The sequence below is a fragment of the Psittacula echo genome (genome assembly GCF_963264785.1).
Source record: "Psittacula echo genome assembly, chromosome: 8".
NCBI classification, from domain to species: Eukaryota; Metazoa; Chordata; class Aves; order Psittaciformes; family Psittacidae; genus Psittacula; species Psittacula echo.
The window spans coordinates 14,302,443-14,329,913 of NC_137744.1; the positions used below are offsets into that span (position 1 = coordinate 14,302,443).

The following is a 27,471-nucleotide window of genomic DNA, read 5'->3' on the forward strand; positions in this document are numbered from 1 at the left end:
GGGAGAAGTAAAAGTATGTTTTATTGATTCATTCATTTACGAATGTAAGTGGGTAAGTGATTTCAGCCTCCAGACATTTCTCTCTTGACTTTTACATATTCTTTCAGGGATCAGAAAGCACATTGTTTCCGTCTTTCCCAATGATGCAGGGGGATAATGAGAGACAAAGAGCACTCAGAGGGCAAGCATCTAGCAACAAACCAGTCAGGGCCAGAGCTGCTCTAAGAAATTTTTGTTGGCTTTCCTTTTAGTCCACACTCCATTCAAAGGAGAGGCGATCCCCATAAAAATTCAGGTCATTTAACAGCAGCTTAGGGCTGAGGCAGAACATTAGGAAGACAAGTGTGTACATCCCTGGGGTGTGACAGATGGGGCACACTCAGTGTTACTAAATCCCATTCCCTTCCTTTCAAACAACCTGCAGTGAGTCACTGTTACACTATGCCATCCCGTCACAGTGTAGAAAACATCTCTGTAGTAACACTGGATACAAGTCACATATCCATCTCTCCATGTAAGTACTGTGTGGCAGAAATATGCAGACAAACATTAAACCAGCTTTCATTTCCAGGTAGGAAGCCACTATCCCTTGCTGCAAAGCACTGTGGTAACCCAGAAGCAGCTCTGACACCTCAAGTGCTTCACCCTGATGGGACAAGCCCAGGACAGGCCAGCACCACTCACGCTGCTCATAACACTCCTGAAGAATTTCTAATTTCTCCCCCAGATTAGCTCATTTGGAGGACTTAATACATTCATTACAGACTTCCCCATCAGCTCCACTGCAACTCCCCAGTCACTCCATGGTCCCCACACTGTTAATTACTGTTCCATACTTCTGTAAAGACTGTGCTTTTCCCCAGCAGCAAGTTGACACATCATGGTCAAATGCACAGGATGCCCCCAAAGATGGGCTCAATCCTGTGCACAGGACTGAGCAGACATGAGCTCATTAATTATTCCCCACCCACTATCAGAGCCCAGCTCCAAGATGCTGCTGTTCTTACTCCTCCATCCTGATTTATACATAGTAAAGATGAGTACTAAAGAAAACATGCCACAAGGATCTTACGCTTTTAATTATTTTATCACAGCCTTCACGTACCCTTTTTGGATATTATTACCCTGGAGAGTACGCTAACAACCTTAAGTTGCTGACTAATTAAGTTTTGGTATACTCAAAAGCCGGTTTTTGCACACTAATTAAATTTACAGGCAGTTAGATTTGACAGGTACTACAGTATCTGCCAACGCGCCTTCATAATCCGTTAAATTATTAACTCTGAGGCAGCAGGCCATGCCCATGAGGGCAGGGAAGAGCTCCAGCAGCAAAGCCACCCCAGCAGAGCAGCATCCAGCAGCCCTATGCCACAGGGAGCTGGGGACACATGGGTGCCCTCCCTAGGCAAAAGCAATGGGTTGCAGTAGGGAACACCTCCTGCCCCGCATATCTGCTAGGAAGACATCTGAATTTCCACTCAGATCCAGCCCTTAAGGGGTGCAGAGGCTGGGCAGTAGACAGGCACAGCCTCGCTTCTCCCTCCTGCTACCCCACCAATAGGCAGCAAAATTCCCCCGAAACACAACTGCCTTGGACTGCAGACAACGTCCCTCTCCCCTGGCTCTGGAGAACTGCACCTCAGGATAACCCTACAGGCAAGGCAAGCAGCAGGCTCCCGACCAGATACCTGTCCTCAAAACCTTCTCCAAGTGCTGGGCAGGCAGGCACAGCCAGCAACTTCAGAGCTGCCATTGCCACACTGCTGCTTGCGATCACAGCAGCCAGATAAATCTCCCAACACCACTCCTGCGCTATCACACCTCAGGCCCTCTACAGACAAAACATTCATTTAGCAAGTTATATGATTCGCAATGTCAAATGCCTCTCGTAGTTCCCTTAGGACAGCTGCTCTTGCTATTTCATCTGTTAAATATTTCCAGAACCCAAAAGTCCTCAGGGAGAAAAGCAGTTATTTTGACTAACTGCTCCTCCTCCTCAACTAGTTACTGTGTTAGCTTCCTCCCACTCAAACACCAGGAGTTGATTAAGACATATGGATTATCTCAACACTACCAAGATTTTCCATTTAGAAAGTGAAATATTGACATTCTTAATATCACAGTCCTCCTTCACTCAGGAGCCCTTCCTCACATTGACACTGATCCCCACTGGAACACAGAGCATCGAAGAGACTGTGATTCAAGGGCAGATGGCTCTTGTATGTGGTTTTTGGTTGAAGTTGCTGACGGAGTTCAAGCCACCACAGTTTTTTTCTTAATTCTACTGAGAAAACGACTTGCAAGTGATTCTTATTTATGGAAATCTTTGGATCATAAAAAGAATTACTCATTTCTACATTAAATTTAGAATTTTACTTTATGGTTTATGGTCTTCCTCCTTGTTTAAAAGATGATTTTGTAGCATGTTGGGCCTCTTTTCAGTATAAGATAAAAACAACACACACAAAAGAAAAGCCAGAAAGGAAAAAATATATACTTGGAAATCCCTCATTTGGAAATCCTTCAGGAACACCTCAGTCTTTAAAGTAAAATCTTCTTTCCTGTATGTTAAACTTTGAAAACTTTGTTTTGTTCTAAGTAGAGGAAAGACAAACCTTCGTTCTGAACTGGAATAGAAACTGAATTTAAAGTGTGCAAAGTTCCCTATTAAAAAGAAATCCCGAGTGTGGACTGGCCCTGCTGGGATTCTATGAGCTCCCATAAAGCAGAACCACCAGTACCCCCATTCACTCATGTCGGCATCTCATTTCACCAAGGTCCTATTTAAGATTGATGGCCTTAAGCTGCAGTTATGTATTTAACCAAGTCAAGAAGAAAAATCAGAGTGAACCTGACTGACCTTTTATATCTCAAAATAGTGGGCAGGTGTATCTAACCGAGTGTGAACTCATGTGGAACATTTCACAATAAAACCACAAACCCAGACTCAGATGCTACCCCACATTTAGAGGAATGTGGACAAATGAACACTTCTAAAGGAAAAACACAGGAACTGCAGTTGTGCCATTGTGCACTTAATACATCACAACGTGCATCTATCAGGATCCGTAAAACCCAGTTTCAGGACTTTAAAGAGGTGTAGGGCAAGGAACAGGCTGCTTGGCTGACGTGGTAAGAGGACTCATACAAAGCACAAGGAAGTAAAAGAAGATGGAATGTAATTGTATGCCTTTGACAAATCATAAATAAGTAGCCACTCAGCAAAGGCATTATTTCAGACAAGAGACAATATCTGAAAACATGTCGTCTCAAGCAGGATGTTACCAGGTGGGGAAAGGTTCCACGCTGACTGGAAATCCTCAGCACATTGGACTTAACGACTTAAGGTCTTTGGAGAAAGGAATCGAAAATTTATATCACAACAGCTACAGAATTTTGGAACCGAGAAGTTCTGACCAAGCACTAATTTAAATACACTGACATGTAAAACAAGCCATGCTCCAAAATGAGTTGTGCAGCTGCCACTCCTGAATACTCCACATGATCCAAGAGGATTAACAAGATTACTCTGTAGGAGATAATCCCAGAGACTCTTCATTCATCAGCAATCCTCACTCCTTGATATTTTGAGGCCTCCCTCAGCTTAAGCACTTTTAGTCAAGCTCTTCAGTTCTCAAAACAATGCCAACCTCAGCTTTGTTTTTAATCAAACCTGTGTTAAGAACCTTCTATTTATTCCATACAAATACCAAGAAAACCCAAGGAATATATGCCTCTCTTTCAGAGCCCAGTGACAGACAGCAAAAGGATCAAGTCCAGGAGATAACTTTATTTCACTATAGTTGCAGCCACCACCACAGCCTCCTGCACCCAGGAGAGCAAACTCATCCTGCTGCCAAAACCTTTTTACAGTTCTACCCCAGCAAGGAGAGCTGTAGGCCCCAGAACTGCTTGTAGCTGACATCTCTAGTGCTCTAAGCCACCATTTCTGAGGCAGTCACATGAAAGAAACAAAAGTGATTGTAAGGCTTTACGTATTGATGCCAGCCATTGGTTTGGAGTCAGTGAACCAAGAGAAAGACACATTGAGATGTACTGAAACAAACAAACTAGAAACAAGCCTCAGGCAAAGAAAAGAGGCTTTTATAGATTAATTATACTCTAGCTTTGGTTTCTGCCTTGAATAACAGCTATATAATGAAATTCAGCAAGCATTCATCTCAGGTATTGCAGAAATGTGCAAGTCAGTCAAACGACATCCCAGCATCAGGCTCAAAGTCTTCAAACACAAGAAGCTTGCTTGAGGCAAAGAACCTGCATTCATCCTTGCTTTGCTGATGCAAATCCTCTTTATCTTGAGAGCAGTCCCTCAGCTTCAGCAGTGCTGCCCATGAGAACCATGTGGCAAGACCTTTGCTCTCAAGTGCTGCCAACCCACCTCTGCCACAGCTCTGCCTGGCACCCGTCACTGGATGATGATCAGACACCCCCAGCAGCATGCTACACCCATCTCTGGCTCGCAGCAAAATGACCCCTCTCAAGGGCGGGCAGAGAAGACTTTGGGCCAGAGCTGCCAAAATCAGACTTCAGGAGTTCAGCCCTGCTTTGAGGCAAGTCAAAAAACAACAGAGAGCAAAGCTCAAAGTTGCACTCAAGAAAGGGGTTTGCTTTTCATATTCAGTACATTTCACTGAGGCAAAACTGACGCTCAGGCTGACAGGGGTACAACTCCGAGAGCCTCTTTAGCTACATTGCAATGACCCTGTACATTTTTAATTGTAATCTGCCCCTTCTTTGCATTTGCTAACAGCCCAAGGAGAGCACACAACATTGCTCACCAAGGCAGGTGGGGACCTTGGAGCATCCTAAGTTCTGCAGGCACTACAGTGTCTTCCAAACGAGCAGAAGTTCTGCCCTGATGCCCCCTGCAGCCTACATGCACACTGCATGAGCTGAGGTTTTCCCTTGAACATACTAAGCCAAGGCTCTGCTTCTGCAGAGTAAAAAGAAAATGGGTCTGAATGTAAGCTGAAAGCACAGGAGGAATTTGGTTGATTACCCAGCCCCTTTTTTGTATTTAGGAAAGAGCTTTCTCTACCTCACTGATTGACATTTTCACTGCTAATCTCAGTATCTCTTTGCTCTTCTGAGAAGCCCACTTCTCTGACTTAAGTCCCCTCCTTGGTTCACCGAGTCCAACTTTTCCCTCCACCTCTCTACCAGTCAGAGTTTGCAAGAACAAGTATTTTACAAGTCTCATGGGGGTTCAGTTCACAGGAGCTTCCAGGTGTTACATGGGCTGTTGTAAGCCCAAAAAGCTCCCAGAGTTCTCCAGTAAAAACCAGAGCCCTGCACACAGTGGGAGGACAATCATGGCAGCCCCACTTTGTTGTGCTTGGACGAGAGGCTGAGGCTGGCTCTGCAAGCATCGAGGCCTCCATAGGTTCATAGGTTTCAAAGGAATTTGGTAATCACTTAATGATTTTGCCATATCAGCTTTTTCCCAACTTCTACTTATTTTCTTTGTTCTGCAGCTCTCCATAAGGCTTTTCAAGGGAAGAAAAAAAATCAAACCCAAAGTACTGAGCCCAGGCTCCAGGCTAGCTGGGAGCTGCTTGTTTACCTTGGTAAGCACTGTGCTCAGCCAAACTCCCATGTTCCCAGAGGGAAGCTCCCCTCCTCTTGCGAGGCATCGTGAGGACACAGCCCAAGATTCAAACCCAGCTGTGAGGAACAGCGTGCCGAATGAACAACCCACTCTCCACAAATGCAGCAGCTCTCTTCCATCCACCTCCTGAGTCCTGGCAATGCTAGTGGCTTTGCTAAACTTTTCACTTCCTCTCCTCCTCCTTCCTTCCCTCATCCACCAGGCAAACACTCTTGCAAAGAGCCTCAGCTCCATTCTTTTCTACAGGTTACAGCATGCCTTTCTTTTTTGTTTTGGCTATGCATTGGTTAATCTTTTCAATAGCTGCACTGAAGTTAATCTACACTCCCAAAACTCTGCAAGTGAAGCCCAGGAATCTTTATTTCCTGAGGAAGAGCTTATAGCAGAGAGACACAGGCTGTAAATGAGCCAGGTGCAGCTCTAGGCATGCACACAGGTCCTGTAAAGCTCTGATATTCCACTTATTACAGCATCAGCCTTTCAATATATGCCATACATACAAGGATGTAATCCTGCACTGTCTTTATTTCCAATTAGTACTGCAATTAAAGAAGAAACCCTCCTCACTAGAAGTTTAAAGCTCTAATTCTGAGCACACACAGGCCATTGTCTCTTTTGAAGTCATCCTACAGATTCTTTTTCTTTTCTACTTAGTTACTCCAATATGCAACACTTCCAGTATGAACATCCTCCAGCACAGAGAAGTTACAATGGCTTAATAAACCACTAGGCACTGTGGTGCATTTATATTGTTTAAAGGCTTATGAACATGGATTAGCAGATGAGGTACCTGCTAATATAATGACCCTCCAGCCTGGGTAATTCTTCTTGCCTAGAAAAAGAACACATGTTCTCTTATTAAGAACAAGCTCCAGCAATCAGTAAACAAACCTGAACTCAATGCCACAGCAGCAGTTGTCACAGAATGGGTTGGGTTGGAAGGGACCTTAAAGCTCATCCAGTTCCAACCCCCTGCCACAGGCAGGACTAGAGCAGGTTACTCCAAGCCCCACCCAACCTGGCCTTGAACACTGCCAGGAATGGGGCAGCCACAGCTTCTCTGGGCACCCTGTGCCAGTGCCTCAACACCCACATGGTGAAGAATTTCTTTCTAATGTCCAACCTGAATCCACCCTTTTTCAGTGCTCTATGAGCACATTATAAACAGCGCTCACTTTCTAGGCTACCCATCCCATTGCAGAATTGGGGAGACGGGCCATGTGTGGGTTCAGGGGCCACAAAAGGGCTTCCAGATGACCCTGCGTTACCCAGCTCTGCTCTCAGAAGGTAACACCACCAGAAGCAAAGGAATAAACAGAAACTTCTCTCCATCTAGGTGCTGGAATTTTAAGTAAAGCTCCCAAAACTCCCCAAGGCATATTGCTGCTTCCATCAAAGGGAGCCAGTAAGCATGACTGATAGTCTGATTTTCAGTGGTGCTTCAGTTCTGCAGTGCTCATCAACTGCAGTGCAAGTTGTAGGTACTCAAGGCCTTTTCTTTCCTTTAAAGGATATAGGTATTTTAAAATGTACTGCAGTCAACAAGAATTGGGAGCCAGAGCTCTTTGAAGGCTATGAAGGCCTTCAGCACTTGTCAGGAGTTATATTGTGACTTTTCTCTCCTTTCTCCTTCCTACTGTTTTGTTTTCCGGTTCAGCAAAGATGTCAGGAACACTGGAGCCCCTTGTTACATTACAGAAACTAGAAAGAGAAGATATAACAAAACATGTCCTTGGACAGGAGCACAAATAGTGCAGGGAGCCTCCGAAACATGTATGAAATACAGGAAAAACTCATGGTCTCTCTGGAATGTTCAATCCTGTCCTTCTGTTTCCCACAGGACAGTGGAACCCACACCACCATTTCAGAACTCCACTTTATCCCCTCTGTCAAGATTCTGTTTGGTTAGAAGCAGACCTCTTTTTCAGTACTGCCAGAGAGATCTCACAACAAAGTCCTCTCTCTGCCAGTTCTCCAGGAATTAAACAGTAAAACTGAATTATCCATTAAGAGGTTTTGAAGTTTATTTGTTTACACAACGAGAATGACTTTTACATTTCTAATTAGGTAGCTATTAACTAACACAGGGAAATCACAGCCGCATTTGAAGTCTTGCTATCAGCACAATCTTCTGAAAACCAGAGCTTCAAATTTACCAAGAACAACAAATTAATTATGGTAATGTGTTTTTAAACCGTCAAATGCAGAAGCCATGTTCTTTTCAAAAGTTCTTTGTTCATTCAAAAGTTCTTTGAATCAACATATTTTCTCTGTTGATGTGAGAGTTTTAACATAGGCTTCAATAAGGGAAAAGCTTTTCCAAATTCTTCTGGCATTATTCTATATATTACAATCCATGAGGTACACTTAATTTAAATTTATGCATAGTCATTCTTGCACTGTTACACAGGGAGAAAAACTGCTCTAATATTCAGAAGATGCTAGAAAGTCTTTAACCCCTTCTGAGCTAACACAGCAGAGCAGATGCTTGCTGAGTGTAACAGGTCAGAGACCCCACCATGTCCAAGGAGACCTCAAGTGCTTTATCATCACTCTGTGATCCCCTGCAGAACAGATTTTCTCATGCAGTGTTCCAGTACAGTGCAACACCAGAGAATTCAACTCTGACATTTTAAAATCAGCTGTATTAAACATATGCACTTTTTTTTGAGCTTTTTCTTCTGCTTTAGACACGTGGCTTGATGGGCTGTTGTCAGTGTGGAGACACATAAAAGTTAACAGACCAAAGGAGCACAGCAGTGGTGCTTTTAGAATAGCATTTGAGAGCAGTAATACATGACTGTACCATCAAAGACTATGGCAGAAAGTAGCCATAATTTACAGTCTCACACAGGAACTCAATTAATCCTTCCTGATTTGGGGGTCCTTTACTACCTGTAGGAGACTTCCATATTTTATGGTGTCAGCTAGCAACACAAACCACACGGACTTGGAGTCAAACTGTGAAAGTTGCAGACTACAAGGCTAAATGCAGAAAGATCATTTATAACAGAAACATATGTTTCTGTAATTCTAGAAAGCAGGAACCCAAATTTCCCACTTCCTATTAAAACACTCTCTGCTCCCATGACTTTTGTGTTTATATCACACAAAACAACATGAATAGGTACTAGAATTTGATGTCTAGAAGACTTTTCTCCAGCCTCAGTCTCAGTGTGTGCCCTGAGGAAGATAGCTGGCAAGAAGCTATTGGTGGCCGTCACTGATTCTTCATAGCCAAATGATGATGGGAGACAATGGAGATCTTCAGCCTGTTAATTCCTCCCAACAACTCAGACTACCAGCTTTTTTGGCAGAGGCATCCTTTGCACACATGTTTCAGCACAATGAATTTGTTTGAATGGGACCCCATTCTTCCTAGCTATTTGAGAATATTCCTGCTTTTGCATTTTATAAGCAGATGGAGATGCTTTTGTAGCATCCAACCATAAGGTTCCAAGAACTAATGTGCAAACACTCATTACACAGCACTGGGTCTCTTCACCCTAACAAACTGCTTCTCTTAAAGAAGTACCTTTAAATATATACATTTTATATATATATATACACATGTATATATATTTATATATATATATTTATATTTTCTGCTGCAAAACTAAACAGGACAGCACTCGGATGGCCAGTAAACAGGTGGTCAGGCAATCCCCTGTACTCTCTTGCACAAAGAAGTTAATGTGTTTGGTCAGGCAAGTGCTGGAGAACGGTACCCAACTCACAGCGGAGGAATTATCAAACAATCTTGATCCATGGTGTAGTTCTTCAACACTCAAACCACCACAAGTACATTAAAAGTTAATCACAAATAGTATCAGTAAAATACTTGCTTCTCAATTTTAAAAAAATAGCCCTGCCAGGAATTGCAGCATTCCTGCTTTGCTGCACAAAGTGATCCCAATGTTTCTAAGTAATCTTAATGTTCTGAGGATTATTTTATCATTATCACTGCAAGTTCAAACAAGCACTTTAGGACAGACTATGGCCCTCTCATTAGTACTATTGAAGTATTCCTAGTCCTTCACAGAGCTCCAGTCAAATACAGAAGAGACTATACCAGTTCATGAGAACCTACAGTTTAAATGAGGCAACAATTCCTACCTCAGAGGTTATTTTATAACCACATATGCTTGACAGAAGACAGCTGTTTACTGAGACAGTCAAGTTCTGGTTTACAATTTCATTTAGCTTTCCAGTTGCAAAGGCAGCTCCATGAGCAAAACTCAGCAGGATACCACCACAGCTTTGTTTCTTTATGTCATACCTAATTGAGAAGGGTTCCAGGGATAACAACTGTCAAAAAATGTATTGATTTGTTTCCAAGAAGCTTCCAAGAATCTTAAAAGATGCTTAAGGAATTGCAATTGCGAGTTTCCCCCCCAAAGGATTTGTTTTTGAAATATTAGTAGTGATGTACTGTTTTTCTCTTGTGGGCTACAACACTTCAATTAAAATACAGATTTTGTATTTGGAAACAATGCTGTGGTGGTATCCAAATGGATTAGCATTAAAGGGCCTTTTCAAGTGGATGCACTGACAGAACCTGCATAGCATGCCTGAATTCAGATGATTGTTTGATCAACCTACAGCCAAGGTGCCATTTTAGGGGAATTTCTGCTGCCACATCTACCACATTAACAGGTTTGACTTTAATGATGAGCTAGGCCCCTATAAAATCCACTGCAGCACATTTTCATCATGATACTACTGAAAATGCAAAGATCCTTCCTGGGGATTTACTGTGATACACTTATATTTCTCTCTCCACTTATCCATTGCAATGCCTGAGGTAGAAGCAAGAGAGGGAGCTGTCAGAATCTACTTTTCCACTGATAACTTGGCTCCCTCCCACTTGTGTTCTCACCTCAGCAATTTGTGGCACACATCAAATTACACCGGCAGGGAAGTTTCAGCTTCAAAATACTTAAAATTTACAAAAATACAAACAATCATTAAGTACTCATTACTTAAATGATAATTGCTGTCCATTTGCATGCACAATAGTCACAGTCTAGAGGCAGGATACGTGCGTGGGGACCTGCTCTGCAGTCATCTCACAAGGAGGGTCAATAGGAGGTTCCCTGCAGCAAGTGCCAAGGCAACTGGGCACCACAGTAAGAACTGTGTTGTTATAGGCTAAATAAGCAGCTCTGCTGCTTGATCCTGTAGGTTACGAGGTAATTGGCTTCTGAATAACTGAAATCAATGGATGTTTTTGCAAAATCACACCAAATAGCAGGGGCTTGGCACACAGAAGAAGAAACAGCCCCATTGCTACACAGTCATGTTTGTTAATTACTAGTTTAATTCCACCATCTTCAATAGCTTAACAGAAGGAGGAAAAAAAAAAACACCATAGCCTAAGGTTAGTAGTAAACCCTATCAAATAACCCTGCAATTTGAAAGCTAAAATGAAGTACTGCTCCTCCTTCTTCAACACCTTCACTTAACAGCCCTCCTTGCTTCTTGCACACACTAACACCTTTGAACCCCACTTTAGAATCCCACTGCCACCAAACCCCTGAAATTTATGTTATGTGGTGATTTCCTATCTTTGGACACCCCAAACCCTCCTGACCTTCTCCAGCAAGTCAAATCTACAATCAAGTAAACATTTCTTCTAAAGCCTTAGTCTTCTACACATACCCTGGGAAAAAGCCTTCCCAGTTCCCTCTGCGCAAAATCAATCCCATCCTCTTATCTCTCAACACACTACTAACTTGCAGGCATCCTTAAACGACCTTGGAAACACCAAATCCCACTGTCCCAGAGCAGTAGGTACAGTTTCTTTGTTTCTTCAATTTTTTAGGTTCAAATATTTGGTTTCTACAAAATAAACCTTGTTCCATGATAGCTCTGCTCCCTCCAGCACAGGCTGTGGAAACCCTGTGCACTACCAAGCACTGACCCTAAGCCCAAAGCAGGACTTACCAAACAGTACTCTACCTGCGAGGATCAGCTTCATTCCAAACACTTGTGTATGCTAAAGCAACATGGTAACTATCAAAATACTCTTCACAGGCTACATGTGTTCCTGAGTTACCCAGCACAGGCTAGCACTTTTAAAACATACTCCACAAAACCAAACATTGACTCAAAACGATCTAGCAAAGCGGTACTGTGACTTGCACATACACAATCACACCAGGACTAATCAAGCTGAAGCAGAACCATCTTTTCAACAACAGCATACACTCAAATAACACACATGCAATCTATCAGAAATGAAGAACAGGGTGAAGCAACAATGTAAATTATATCCACTGCAAATGCAACAAAGCTTTACTAAGGGCTTGGTGAAAACACTTGCATCAGAAGGGTGTAACCAAAAGTTCTATTTAAACCCCACAAAGAAGGTGTGAAATGCATCAAGTTTGCAGAGAATCAACATGGGAAACATTAAATTCTTTCATTAGAAACAATTTATTATAGTCCATAACAAAGACATGCAGGCACTGACGGGAAAAGCAGCTCTAAACAAAGTGCCACTATACAGGAGACCAAACTCTGACTCCATGGAAGAACAAATATCTGAGAGTCCATTCCTTCCCCAGCGCCATCTTAATGGCAAGTCTCTTAAACAGGAACACCAATAGGCTTATGAATTCATAGGTGGAGTGAGGAAAGTCTCACTGCTCACAGTCAAGTGCCCTAATGGACTGGACTACACTAATTTTCAGATGGGCTTCTTCCCCCAAGCAGTGTCACAGGCTCCAGGCTTTCCATCTTCCCTGGTAGGTGATTTCTTACATTGCTAGCCACTTGCACTTGAAGAAGGAACTAAAATCACTCAGAAAAAGTCTAATTTGGAATAAGCTGTTAACAAGCTACATACACAAAAAAAAAAAAAAAAAAAAAGCAAGAACAAAAAGCAAATATATATATATTCCAAATAAAAATTAGGCTCTTAATACATCTCCTCCTCTAGGCAATTACATGGGTAAATTAGGTACTGAACAAATGAAGCAGTTACTCTAAGTCCATTCTTGCAATACAATTCTTCCAGAAACAGTAAATTACTTTGAGTATTTATCATCTGTTATCTGCAGAAAAATGTGAAAACTCATTTCCATAAATAAATTTATGGAAATGCATTTACCTAATAATATTTACCAAATGACACTGTTTCCTCTGCTACTTGTAGCAAACTCAGTCACAGCGACTAAGGATGGGTTTGCCTTATTAATACAGCTCTCTGCCTGTGTATTTTAAATACCTTAGAGCACAGTACCATCTGTGTGTATTCTACTAATGAGCTACTTCTTAGACTGAGGAAGGCCAGCCAGCCAACACCGATTACTCAGATGGAGACTGCCTAATTTTTAAGCAATTAATGAGCTCCTCTCTCACTCCACATAACAGCTTCCTCTGGTTAATTCTCCTGGCATATTATGGCATATTCTATTCTAAAGCAAGCTTCTCAGAGAAAATAAAGAAGAATCCAGCACAGTCAGGCCCAGTTCCTCAGAGCAGGACCCAAACCCTGTGTGTGGGACATGGGCTTGAGAATTCTCTGCTGGGACAACCCTGAGCAGAGCCTGCAACACTGCTCCTCATCTTGCAAATGGAGTAGCACAGCCCTCTCCCTTGCTCTAGTCTGTTTGGGGCACTACGATACCTTTAATAAGGTATAAAAGGAGAGAATGGAAGAGCCAGGACCATGCTTACACAAGACCTGTGATAGTTTTATTCTTCCTCACCTCCTAGTCATTTGGGAAAATCCATCTGTGACTATCACCCAATGCCACACATCTCCACAGCTGGAGATCACCAGCCGTGGATGCTGCAATGCTGAAGAATCACTGAATACTTAGCAAGATGATTGGCTGCTCCCATCTCACCCCTTATCTGATTGATGTGATTTTAACAGGTGAGCCTTAAGGGACTATTAGATTATGCAAAAATAGAATTCCCTCTTCTGCCACTCAAAAATATTTCTTAATAACCTAAACAAAGTTTAAGGAGATCAAAATTACCTTTTACAGCTCCCTGTTGGAAAGCACTGTAGTAAAGCATAGAATGAGTATTAAATTATCTCAGTAATTACATTGATAATGCACCACTTTCATGTGCACAATAAAACCATTAAAGGAGATCTGATTTTTACAAGTATATTATTACAAATCATGATCCTGAAAGGGCAACCCTATGTGCAGGAAAGGATGTGCTTGTCTTGCCCAAGCCTGAAAAACATGCCCATCATAGCAGTGAAACTACTATACAGAAGAGCTTTCACTCAGCTGCCCCAGCAAAAAACCACACTTGCCTCCCTTGAGGATACTCATATTTATCAACAAGACATTTAATGTAACATTTCAACTTGGTTTTACATTACATTTACAAACCATTCTACAATTGGGGAATTCGTATTTTTTAAGTTCTCACGACCAAGCTGCCCAGCACATTCTGCAAGAGACTTCACACAAGAGCATGCTGGACAACCAGCTCTTCACAGGGAATTGGTGTCCTTCAAAGAAAGCCACAATTACAGCTCTTTAGGAAGGACAAACAGTTCATTCGTAGACATTTCTAAAACTGGATTTATAAAGATCCTTTCTTCAATGGCTGAGTTTTACACTTGTCCTGCATCAGGTCCACAGCAGTTGCAGCCAGGCATCCCAGGTGGCTGGATTCAGGTTTCATCTCTCAAGCTCTAAGTCAGAGGCATGTTTTACAGTTGGAACAAAACCATTTGCAATAAACACTGAATAGCAAAGAGCAAATTTAATCACCCAATCCAGATGAAAAAATCATAATGCTGTAAATAATATGATGTAAAGTCACAGTGAATAGGAATTATGTTGACCTACATCAGAAGTCAGCCAAAAAGCTTCAGCTTTCAATCTGCTTCAATAAAGCTGAGACACTCCACTCCTAAGTGCAGTTTCCACTGTAGCCCCCTGATTTGCCTAAAATTAAAGATGTCATTTTGAATGGAAATTTTAAATCAAAATGTCATTAGTGATACACATACTATCAGTTTTGATCGTGTACATCCCACACCAATACTCACATCTCTCTGGCTTTATAGAATGGGACAAGATTTTCAAGGTCACATAAAAAAGAGTAAGAGATTGAACAGCTCAAATCTACAATATTTTCTTGGCTTGAGTTTCAAAGTTGTGTTCCTAAACCACAAGTACCAGAACAAACAGATTTCAGGAGTACCTTAAAATGGGTTTATTTTCTCAACAAAATATCCTTTGCTATAGAAGCCTGCAAATCAAGATGAAAAAGCAAGTCCAGGAGGTGGTCCTCCTTCACCAGAGAGGTGTGCCAGGGAGCAGGGCTGATGGCTCCAGATCCACTTCCAACTTGGGAGCCAAGGAAGCCTGCAGAATAGCCTGGCTCCATGAAAGAGCCCTCACTTTCTCAGTTTTAATATTTCTTCTGCAGGCAACTTGAGAGATTTGACATAGACAACTCCTTCCCAGCAGGCAATCCCAGAAAGAGTAGGGTCCTGACCACCATGTGTTCCAAGTCTTCCAGATACTTCATCCAACATCCATATCAGCAACCCCAGAAGTCCTAGAGTTCAGCTGCAACTCCTGAATGGCTCAGAGATAAGGAGCCTGGGAATAACCCTGCCTTTGGTTCATGTTCCAGCAGTTTTCCATCACTTATTAAATGTGTCCATCTCAGGAAATTTACTGTTCAAAATGAAATTGCGTCACTGAAAAAACAAATAATCTGACAAGCCCTATTCTGTAGAAAGTGATTGTTTTCTGCATTTTACCATTAACTCAAAGCTATGGGAATGCCTGTATCTCACATTACCCTTCCCCTTCTAGGCTCACCCTAATATATATTTGACAGAAAAGCATGCATGAAGTGGCTCTGCACACTGATCCAAATAACCTTCGGATGTGATCCTCAGGTTATTTGCAAAACAAAAACATAACCCTTACATTCAAGAACAAAGAATTCCTGTTGTCTTGTGAAAAACCTGATCTGCCATATTAACATCAGTCTTAATTTGAGTCAATTCTGTCTTCAACATACCAGCCAAATCCATTAGCTCTCAAATAGTAAAAAATAAATTTTAAACAACACACATGAAACAACTTTGGGCTCAAATTTCATATGTGTTTGTGCAGTGGGATGAAAGGACCAGCATTTCTTTAAACAAACATGAACATCTGGTTAGACTATACACTGAGGTGTCCTTGAATAAAGCTGTTTCAAACTATTCACACATCTGATAACAGAACTCAGTTCCTGATATTGCTAAAAATCTAAAGGCAGCTGCTAGGTAAGCACAGATGGAGCTTGGGCTGGCTCAAATGCATCTGACTGCCTGCAAAGTCACTGCAGTTCATGGTCAACAAACATTCTTTAGGTTAGAGAACTATATACACAGGTTTCTATCAACTTGGTTACTCAAGAGACAAAGCTGACGTCTCCCAGGCTCACAGTCACTCAGGTATTACATATGCTATTTTACAGTCTTAAGGAGAAGAACTTATAGCCAACACACACAGCAGACTTGCAATAGTCAAAGGCAAAAGCTCCTGGCCTAAAACTAGTGCACAAAACTTGGTATAGCAGGATCTCTTTCCATTTCTTCCTCCACTTCCAGCAGATACATCTCACTGTCTTCTAGTGAAAAGTAACAGAAATTACAAACACTTTTCCTTTGCACATGTATCCAAGGACATAAAAGCATATTCTACACATACACTTCTTTAGGTGCAAAACTCCGGGAGACAGTACTTGGTTTCCTCACCCTTGCCTAAGGTGTTTGCAATGTAACAGAAGAGAAGGAAAGATTTTATTTTTGTCATTCCCCCACATCACTTTCAGCATGCTGGGCAACTCAAACATCACTTCATCTCTGGATGATTTTCTGCCATCTGTAAAATGGGAAAAACTATGATGCAAACATTACAGAAAAAAAGCTCTTGTATTAAACATCATGGTAGCAGCTGTTAACTGAATACAGCAGTCCCATGAGACTTTAAGAACCACCCTGCCAAGGTAACAAAGCACAACCAGAGCACTGAAAGTCCTAAAAAAATACTACCATCATGTTTCAAGACCTCTAATACACAGCCCTAACAAACGTTTCAACTATGCACATGGTTATTGGATGCCTAAACAACACTATGTCCCCAGACACAAACGAATGACACAGAAAACATTGTACTTTAAACATTAGCAAGGAATTTGGGCACTTCAGGCTTTCCTTTTTGCCCTGTCTCAGGCCTTTTCACTGGAAGTGCAGTGGAATCCCTGGGGCATTGCCCTGACATGTACCATTTTCCTTTATGCCTCCTGCCCTCGAGGGATTGGTAGGTCAGGTTTGCAGTCAGGGGCTGAGGCAGGTTCCTATCCTCCCACTTCATTACAGCAACAGGAATGAGATAGCTGGATACAGAAGGCTCATGCCAGGTACTGATACTGCTTCCAGTCTCTTTATTAAAAAACACTGAACAACGCTTACAGCTGCCTAGATCAGTTTCCTACTTACTCAATAACTATTTAATTTCCCATCTGAAATAACAGATGCAGAAATCTCAGTAGCTACCTTTTTAAAGCAATACTGATCCCTCAAAGACACAAATCAACAGCACCTTTTACACTGACATGTCAAAAAAAGGTAACTGGGAATGAGTTTCCATAGGTCATAGGCAGCACAACAGAGATACAGTTTTGTGAATCTCGGATGTGGAGGAGGTTTAAAACAAGCCAAGCTAATAGAAATACCCTCACACTGCCTCTGTTCCTGCCTCAAATGAGGAACCACACAAGGGCAGCAAGCTAGCAGGAACTAATGGCAGAGGCTGGTGGGCACAGGCAGCCTGGTTACCATGTCTCAGGAAAGCAAAGTGCCCAGGTCAGAAGCTTCATTTCAGTCTAAGTCTCTGTCTTCAGCAGCAGAGCACTGTTTGTTCTCATATCAGTATGTATTATAAGTGCTAATCATGCTTCTTGTAGGAAAGAATCGATCGGATTTGAAAGGGTTAGAGATTAATAAAGAGATAAAATGTACACTGCAAAGGTGACACTGCAGCTCAGATCAATCTGGTTTTCAGCTCATGGATAGGCAGTCATTCATACCTTAGTGAGTTTAACAGTACAACAATCTCACACAGGTCTACACGCCAACATTTGCGCTGCACCTCCAAAAAAGGGAAAAACCTCTGATGTTTCCTTTATTATTTATAAAGCCAAACTCTCCCAATTTATATGCCAAAAATAACAAAAAATAAAACTTAACTCTCCTTTCTCTCCAAATTTTCCATAGTGATCCCAACATCTCTAACCTCGTAATCTTACTGCTTGTCACTTTCACAGCTACATTCATGGCAAAAAACAAGTAAGTAATAAAAGAAGTTTTTGATACAATGTGTCACAGAGACTAGCAACTTAAAACTGAGATGCACCTCTAACAGCAAGCAAAGTTCTTTTCATGGTTTGAGCCCAGCCGGCAACCCAGAACCACACAGCTGGTCGCTCACTCCTCCCTCTTCCTCCCCTCGCTCCCGGAGGGATGGGGAGGAGAATCGAAAGAATGTGACTCCCATGGGTTGAGATAAGAACAGTCCAGTAACTAAGGTATAACACAAATCACTACTGCTACCATCAATAATAATAATGATAAGGGAAATAACAAGGGAAGAGAATACAACAGCTCACCACCTGCCGACCGATACCCAGCACGACTGAGCAGTGATCTAGCCTTTCCGGGTAACAGCCCCCTGTTTACATCCTGGGCATGACGTGCTGTGGTATGGAATACCTCTTTGGCTAGTTTGGGTCAGGTGTCCTGTCTCTGCTTCCTCCCGGCTTCCCCTCCTCCCTGGCAGAGCATGAGACTCACAAAGTCCTTGGTCAGAGTAAACATTACTGAGCAGCAACTGAAAACATCGGTGTTATCAGCACTGTTCTCAGGCTGAAAGTCAAAAACACAGCACTGCACCAACTACTGAGAAGGAGAAAAATGACTGCTACAGCTGAACCCAGGACAACTGGGCATGACGTGCTATGGTATGGAATACCTCTTTGGTTAGCTTGGGTCAGGTGTCCTGCCTCTACTTCTTCCTGGCCTCCCCTCCTCCCTGGCAGAGCATGAGACTCACAAAGTCCTTGGTCAGGCTAAACATTACTGAGCAACAACTAAAAACATTGGTGTTATCAGCATTGTTCTCAGACTGAAAGTCAAAAACACAGCACTGCACCAGCTCCTAAGAAGGAGAAAAATGACTGCTACTGCTGAACCCAGGACAGTTCTGAAAGTAGAAAAAGTTCTTTAAATTCAGCAGACAGAGATAGCGGAATGTGTATTACTACTCATACCTTAGTGCAATCTAAGAAGCCTCATTTATGTTCCTTCAAATACACACAGCAGCCTGTAAAACCTGCCTTAAACATGTATTCAGGTTACAAAAACCCAAGCACACTTCAGAACTGTTCTTGGTCAATGGCTGATTCAAAGCTAAGCCATTCCATCACGGATTCCCTACAGTTCTAAAACCCCGCAAGTCACCTCTGAAAGCCCCTGTACCACCAACAGATAACAAAAACTGAGCAGACATTCATCCCCAGGATTACGGAACATGCTGAGCTTGAATGCTGTGTTCTGGGTATTTGCAGCTGTATTATTTATACTTTCATTTGAATATTACACAAGACAGACCTTTCAAAAATATTTTCATTAACAAGATGGAAACCAAAACATGCCAGAACTACTTCCCCTGTCCCTCAGGACAGTCAGAGTAAGGAATGAACCTAGGACACAACACCTCAAAGTGAGCATACTAGAAATACTGAAATGAAGATCTCTTAAAATCTCCATTTTTAGGATCTTAAAGAAAACAAAGCAAAGACATCTTGATACATTAGGCTTTTTTCATTTTTAAAGGCCCCATTTTGGAATGGGAAAAAAAGCATTATCCAGTGAAAGGCCCAGAGCTGGAAGCTGTCTCAGTCATGAGTCTATTAGAGGTTCAGGTTAATAACTCTTACATTCTGCAGCTACATGTAGAACAGATATCCAAACAGCTGACATGATGCCCATTGCAGAAGTGGAAGATTATAGATTTTTAAGAGAGGAAATGACATTTCTTTCATGCTTTGCTTATTTTCCCCATCCCTAAAAATCATACCTTTGTGATTTACTGCCATTTGGAACAATTTAAATGTGTTCATTTATTCTATTCAGATACAGCTGCGGTTTTCCTTTTGGGAAAGGAGTCTACCTTTAATATTTAAGTATCAGTTTAATATTTTGTTTTAATTATACATGAACTCATTTTAAACAAATGTAATAGCAAAATATTTGAGTGTTTAAATAAGTTCAATATTTAAACCCTGTCAGGTTGAGGTTACTAAAAAAACCCCAAACCTCTATTATTTCCTTTCTTGTTCTTCTCTATGCATCTCCCTTCCTCCCCACCAGCAAACCAGCTGTCAGCTGTCTCCCAAATAGGTCTGTCTAGCTGCAATGCTGCTTTCTGTTTAGAGGAGAGGAAACCAAGGCTGAGACTCCCGTAATGAGGTGCATGGAATACTGGTGCTTCACAGTTTACTTGCTGGTAGCCCCCTGAGACCTGACTGAGCACAGGAGCTTCCCCCTGACTCAAACTGAACAGATGGAGAGCAGCCGTGAAGTCGTGAGCAGACACAACTGTTTGCAGGAGGGACTGTACATCCCTGCACTGATGACAGCTTAGAACAATGGTGCTTCTGACTCTCTTTGTTTACTGGAGCTGTGAATAACAACATCTTCTGGGAAAAGTAAGAGATCTGTGTGCACTGATTAGTGTTGCCAAGCTCTTGTTTGCTCTCTGTCTGCACATCATTTGCAGAAAGTCAAAGCTGAAAGTCTCTTTTGCATCGCTCATCTCAGAATCTGGGAGATCTCATAGCCATGCATTTCACATCAGGGCCTGAAGTGAGCTCTTCAGGCACATGCAATTGAAAACAAAAAGCAAATGGTAACTGTGAGTGCTCATCCTGCAGCTTTTCTGGTGCCCATTCCAGGAGGAGAGCCAGACTTTCAAGAGTTAGGCTTCTCTATGATATACCACTCCAGGCACAAATCCATGACTCACCTTTGAAGTATAAACATCTCCACATATGTCACAGTTTTCATGGGCAAAATGATCAGGCAACAATACAGGAAGTTTGAACTTCATACAAGGGAGCAGAGGGAAATCCTGGCCTAGAGCAGTGACAACTTGCAGGAAAGTGAAGGTCTCCTGAAATACCTACAGCAGACTACAATAAGTTGTTGCATGACATCTAAAAGGCACAAAATATCAGCTAGCAGCCTTGGAGAAGCCTTGGGAATGTCTGCCTATGCTCCTCCACCCAAGGTTGGCATGCCCTCTAGAGCACTAACATGCTGACAGGGTATTTCAACCCAGCAAATAAATACAGCAACAATAAATGGCATAAATTATTCAGTAAGGGAATTATGTTATTAAGTCAATCTATAACCTGAAAAATCTTTTGCTTAAAAAAAGCAACAATTTTTAATTGGCTTTATATTCCCTGCCATGATTACTCAAAGCACTATATACAAAAGGCTTCAGAAAAGAAGTCACTTAATCAGATTAAAAGGAAATCACCTACCAGCTGGGAACCTAGCAGCTCCCACAACCTCAACTTTTTTGTATAATCTCCACCTGCAAAATACCTTTCTAAGATATTGCTAAAGCTGCAGTCCCAGCATTACTTCTTCGCTCAGAAGCTTATTATTTCTTAAAGCAGTCAAAAAGGACAACCTGCAGCTTTCAAAAAAGCTTTTTAATATTAAGAAATGCCTGTGAAACTTAAGTCAACATAACATTCACACAGACGCTTGAGGCAAACTGTTCTGTTCCCACCACAAACAGCAATCATTACTCTGTAGACATGACAGATTTCTTCTGGAGCATCTGGAAGTTACTGCCTGTAAAAAAGATTCTGACTAGCATAATAAACTTAGCTCTCTCATTTTAATTATTTTGGCATCACATCTCAAGTGAGAAGCAGCCAAACAAATTTGTCTTGCTACAAGCTTGTGTCACTTCTGCAGCACTGCAAGATACTCCAAAACCTGCCTGTAGCCCTCACATGCATTCCTGCTTATCTTCTCCAAACGGAAATACAGACACCTGAATCTAGAACTGAGAGCAGGTAAAGGACATGAGACAAATCTTTCAGTTCTGTTTTTCTCCCTTCCCTTCCATGAGGATTGTTTCTTCAGCAAACTTGAATTCTTGCAACTATGCTTGCAACTGGAATACCATTTCATCACTTTCTGATATCTTAGATCCTCCTCCCCTCCTGACTTCTCTTTAACAACTCTTGCCTGGCAGTACACAGACAGCCCCTGTGTACTGTCTGCATTTGCTGTCTGGAATTCTCATACTTAACTTTGTCCCCTTGCATTTCCACTCCTTGGCTTTCAGTGAGTATTTTCCTACCAGCCTCTGAAGATGCCTCCCTAGCCAAACCCCTGTTCTCCTTAAGGGAACTTCAATTTCATTGATAATGCCCTCTGGACTTTCTGCCCCACTTTTGACTGCCTCAGTTTTAGTGATTCCTTTGCACTACCTGAAGACAGCACCATACCCTCTGACTGCTCCAGTCCAAGCCCTCTTCAACTCAGCTCTCTTCAGATTCTATCCCTTAAACAAGATATATTCTATTATATGATATTACATATACCTTAGTCAACTTCATAATTGCGTTTTTACTTAACAACGATCACAATTGTGGCTAATTGTAGCACTAATCACAAATCTACATATTGGCTGCAAAAATGCCACTCTATGTAAGTCAGCAAAGACTTACCAATGCCCTGATTTTGATGGTTTATTGCCCTAGAAGCCCAAATCTGTCTTTATCATCAGTGTCAGCACTTTCCATGCACTGCTTCACACAGCCCTACATAACTGTCTGCACAATTTCCCTTCCCCTTTTATGGATGCTCACCAGCTTAGACATCTCCATATCAGCCAGCAAAAGCTAAGACTACAACATCCATCCAGAACACTGCTGCAGAGATCCTGTCCACAGGGTGTCATTCAGGCACCTCACCTACCACCTACCACCCCCCACCCTGGCTCTCATCTGCCACTAAAACAGCCTTCCTGCTTTTGGACATCCTGCTGCTCGTACTGCAGTGCAGCTGCCCACAAATAACCATTCAACTACTTTCCCCTTCCCAATCTCTGAACTACAGCATCACCACACTACAGATACTGCCAGCCTACCGAGCAACATGGTCTCACTGTTTCTTCATCATTTGCCTGGCTGCATCCATCCACTATCTCTGATCTCCTACTTAACAATACAAATAGCTAAAGTTCAGAAGCCTCCGAATCATGTGTCTTCACAATATGTAACATTTTGGTGAAGCTCCAAGCAATCAAACAATGGTCCTTCATATCTAAAGTCTCCTTTCAGAAAGGGAGTCAAATTATCAATTTTGCTTTAAGTGCTGAAATCACAGAAACAGAAAATGCATTTCATATAAAATGTAATGGAAAAAGAAAAGGCAAAAAAAGGAAATAAATAGTTTGCTCCACACAGCAACCTAAAAATCAGCATGCATGACAAAGAATATTGAAGGTGAAAACCAACTATGTGGTCAAGTACTCACAAAGACACTATAATTTTACTTTACATTCATTATTCTCCTTTATCTTAAACTCAACATATACCAACTCAATCAAATTAAAAGAGAAAAAAAAAAGGCAAACCGCTATTCATTAGTGGGTTATAGTTAGCAATAGACAGTCTACCATATTAAAGCATTTTCCCATCAGTACTCAACCTGAATTGACACTGTCAACAGCCACCAATAACACAAGATAATCTGCAAGGAAAGCAGATAAAACACAAAACAAGCACCCAACTAAAATATAACTAAAGGTAGACTACCAGCTGAATGATGCCATAACCACAGGCACGTTACTTCTACAGATGTGTACTTATGATACAGGAAATGCAAAGGCCCTTGTTTGCAGCCAGCTGGTGTTGCCTGTTATCAGTGGATCAAGGTTACTCACTTATACGGATGATGGATCTCACAGGGGTTCCCTGGTCAGTAATACCTGTTTTTCAAATTGCAACACCATTGCCCTTAGCAGAGTTTAGACCAAGCTCCAGTGTAGCCAAATCCCAATACCCATGACTGCTCTCACAGGGCAAACAGGGCTTAGAGCACAATAACCAAACTGCTGTGGGCTAGTTCAATTTAACAACATCCATTTATACTTTCTAGCCCAGCAGAAGAATTCAGCCTAGCATCTGGTGATTTCCAGAGTAACACCTTCTAGCCTGAGATGTGACATCTAATGCTTTATAACAGATGGACCAGTAACTTTTCTCCTCTGTTCTCAAGAAACGCAGAAATTAAACTTAAAACTGGCTACACCAACTGAAGTCAGTAATTTCTACTTGCACCTGCATTGCTAGAAGTGTTGGCTAAAGACATTGCAGACAGCAAGACCAATGGAAGCCCTTACACTTGTATGTATAGAACACAACTAGAGGGAAAAAATGAGGAAGTTAACATGCAAGTTTAAAAGTACATTAATCCTGCATCAGTTACCTGCCCACATACGCAAGGGTCTAGCAGACTAACACCACTATACAACACTGCCTCTAACCTACTTGTCTGCCAAAAGTCCTCCCAAACATGCAGCTTACTTGAGAAAGGCAGTCTCATGAAGTCATTCCCTTTAAGGAGAGAGAGCTGCATGGACTAAAGTCACTCCAGGCTCTAATATAGATGAAAAATTATCCAGACCAACTGTCTACCCTGGAAGGAGATCTCTAATGGTTATTCAAAGTGTCCTATTACTATTAGTGGGTTTCAAAAGCAGATATAAACCTAAACCAACTCCCACTCTCTTCCAATGCTAGAATAATCAGGCATTTTCTACCCAGGAACACTCTTCCCAGCTAACCCTATATATGATCACACATATGGCTGGCATGACTTTTTGGAAGATGCCCTTCCAATGTACAAAAAACTCATCCAGACTTAAAAGTCACCACAAACCACATCCAGAATTAAGAAAATCCCTTAGCATGAGTACAGATTTTATATTAGAGCAATGCTGAAGTCATTATCACCTTTGTGATATTTCAAGCAGATCAACCTTTTCTTTTTCTTTTTTAATGAAAGAAAACAGAAGGACACTTTTTAAACTGTTTGAATCATCAACAGAACATTATAGTGAGAAAATTAATCCTGCAACATCTGGTAAGCAAACCATATTGCTTATGACTGTTTTTTTTTTCTTTCAGAAGAGAACAAATATATATGCAAACCAAGAAGCAGGCACGTAAAATGCTTGATTGCATGAGCACTAAGTCCAGAATTAACAGTAAAAATATTTTTCTGTGACTTACCAGAATTCCTCTTTGACACGAGCTTCAAATCCATGCTGACTACAGTACAGATCACAAGAACCAAGAGAACAAGAGGCTTCATCTTTCACTTCCAGTGACAGCTGAAACACAAACATAGTAGGAAGTCTGAATCACAGCTCTCCACCAGAACAAAGCATCAGCTACAGTTAAACATTTTGCAAAGAACCATTATGGGACAATGGCTTAATCTAGAGCCACTGAACTTATTTTTATGTAGAGGTACGAAACCATAATGGTTCAAAGTAACCTTTTATCTTCATCACACAAAGGGATTGGCATTTTTAAAATTACACTCCAAAAATAGTATTTTGCTTAAAAAACCCACACCACTTAATTGCTTCTTTGAAATAGTGTGGGTCTAACTTGGCAGATTTTTGTATATTATTTAAGGAGACCCTTGACGGTCACAACTAGTTTTGCCTCATACAAAGAAGCCACACACTTAAACTTCACATTTTTCAAGAACAGGTAAAAGAGTAAGTTACTCATGCAACTTCTCTTAGCAAACTTATTGTCCAACTGGTGACCTTGTAAAAGTTCTTACAATGAATTAATGCTATCCCAGATTTCTCCTATAAAATGAAGACAGGCGAATAAAATTCAGAAATCAACGAATGCAGGTCTCTGGATTCGTATTATAAAGATAAAATTAGTCTCTACTATGAACTTTACTACTTTATAACATATACATTTTAAAAAAGGAAAAATCTAGTTTAAAATTGGATTTTTAATTTTACGTAATTATTGGAACTGATTGTGGTTTCATTTACAAGTATGACACCATTCAAGAAAACATAGCAAGAGCAAGCTAAGGCTTCTCTACCTACACTTAAAAACAGGTAGAAAGAATCTGAACTCAGCAAAGACCATATATAGATATATAAATGAGAGAGAGATGCTTAATTGCAAGCTGGAGTCCTCATCTATGTTTAGCTTGAAGTCACAGGCCTTTTAGTAGCTTGTTCTAGTTAAGACTCCAGGAATTCATCTTTGTATCAGATACAGACTTTAGATCAGGACCCTTATTCTCAGATAAAGAGGGCAGTCACCTAAATCAGAGTGAAATTATTTGCGCCAAAAGATGCAGCAAACTTCTTTTACCAGTTTCTTTTACACAGAAATGCACAGAACTACCTGCATTAGTAGTCAAAACAAAGGCCAACAGAACAGAATCATTCCTTAAATGCTGCACCATGTACACCCACCCAGAGGTCCCCTCAACTTTGGGGCCAGCCCAGACTCCTACAGCTCTGAACATTTGCTCAATGTGATAAACTAGCAAGAGGGTGCAATGTCCTGCAGCTCCCTTAAAATTATTCAGTTAAATTTGAGCTTATTACACCAAATATTCTTCCCTTGTAATTTTACTACCAGCCTACTGCTCTGTAGAGAAACCGTTAAGGAGCTCTATATAATCTTCCACACGGTGGCAACTGTGCTGCTATGCAGTTATTTCAAAATTACTACTTCCAACTGAAGTTTTCCCCCCTCACCTGACAATACTACAAGCTATAAATAGGCAGTGGATTTTCCAACCCTGAATTCTATGTTCCCATGGGCACTTCATGCCTATTGATTCCCCTCAGTTACAATGCTAAAGGAGTTTTCAAGGAATAATAAAAGCTGAAGGCTGTCTGACAGCAGTTAATGGCAGAATTAATATTCATTGTTCCTTAACCTCTCCTTAGAGTACCAAAATCCTGAAACAAGCAAGGCCATCTTGACAAGAGAGCTTAAAAGTAATTGAACTAAATCTTTTGACAGATAATTGTAATGATGATGTTATGCTAGAATGATTTTCAAGTGTAGCTTTGCAAATTACTTTCTCCACTTTCCTCCCTTCAGTTATTACAGCTGAAGTATGCAACCCCTGGGTCTTTCTTCATGTGGGTCCCTCCATCCCCACCCCAAAAGAGCTATGCTGCATTAAATACACTTAAAAATTCAGTGCAAGTGCTGCCAGCCAACATTAATGCTAGAGAGAGGGGAAAATTCTTGGTCCTGTCAGCACTGATAGGAGTTTTGCTTTTTGAAGCCCTGGCCTCACCACGACAGTCAGTCTCTGTACCTGCAAAAATCAGGAAAATACAACAAGAAAAGGGCAAGAAACTACTTCACCACCCAGTCACTCACAGCCTAGCCCAGAGCCTCAGCTTGTCACATCCGACACAACACCACTGAAACTGGCATAAAAATAAACAACAGTTTGAGGTGTCATCTTAGCTGTCCCAGACATCCAACCAGGAGAAGGTAGGGTCGGTCACACCACTGAGACCAGCAGTCAGGTGGTTGCTGTCCTGAGCCAGCACACAACTATAAGCAACCAGGCTGTTCAAACTGCCATACACAGATGATTGTTTCTAAACATAGAATTTGACAACGAAAGAAAGGCACAGTGTAAGATTTATTTCTCGCCGAAGAATGTGAAGCACACAGAAGAGGAAAGCTTA

At 41.5% G+C, this 27,471-nt stretch overlaps 1 protein-coding gene across 1 annotated transcript in view; it reads right to left on the reverse strand.

Moving 5' to 3' along the window:
• IL1RAPL2 (interleukin 1 receptor accessory protein like 2) overlaps window positions 1–25,082 on the reverse strand; it is a gene marked incomplete at both ends in the record, with an annotated part of 371,474 nt that extends 346,392 nt beyond the window's left edge. Inside the window, one exon of the mRNA XM_080624832.1 lies at window positions 25,001–25,082. Within this exon, the coding sequence (XP_080480958.1) occupies window positions 25,001–25,082 (82 nt within the window). The remainder of the gene's footprint in view (window positions 1–25,000) is intronic.
• Between the last annotated feature and the right edge of the window lie 2,389 nt (window positions 25,083–27,471).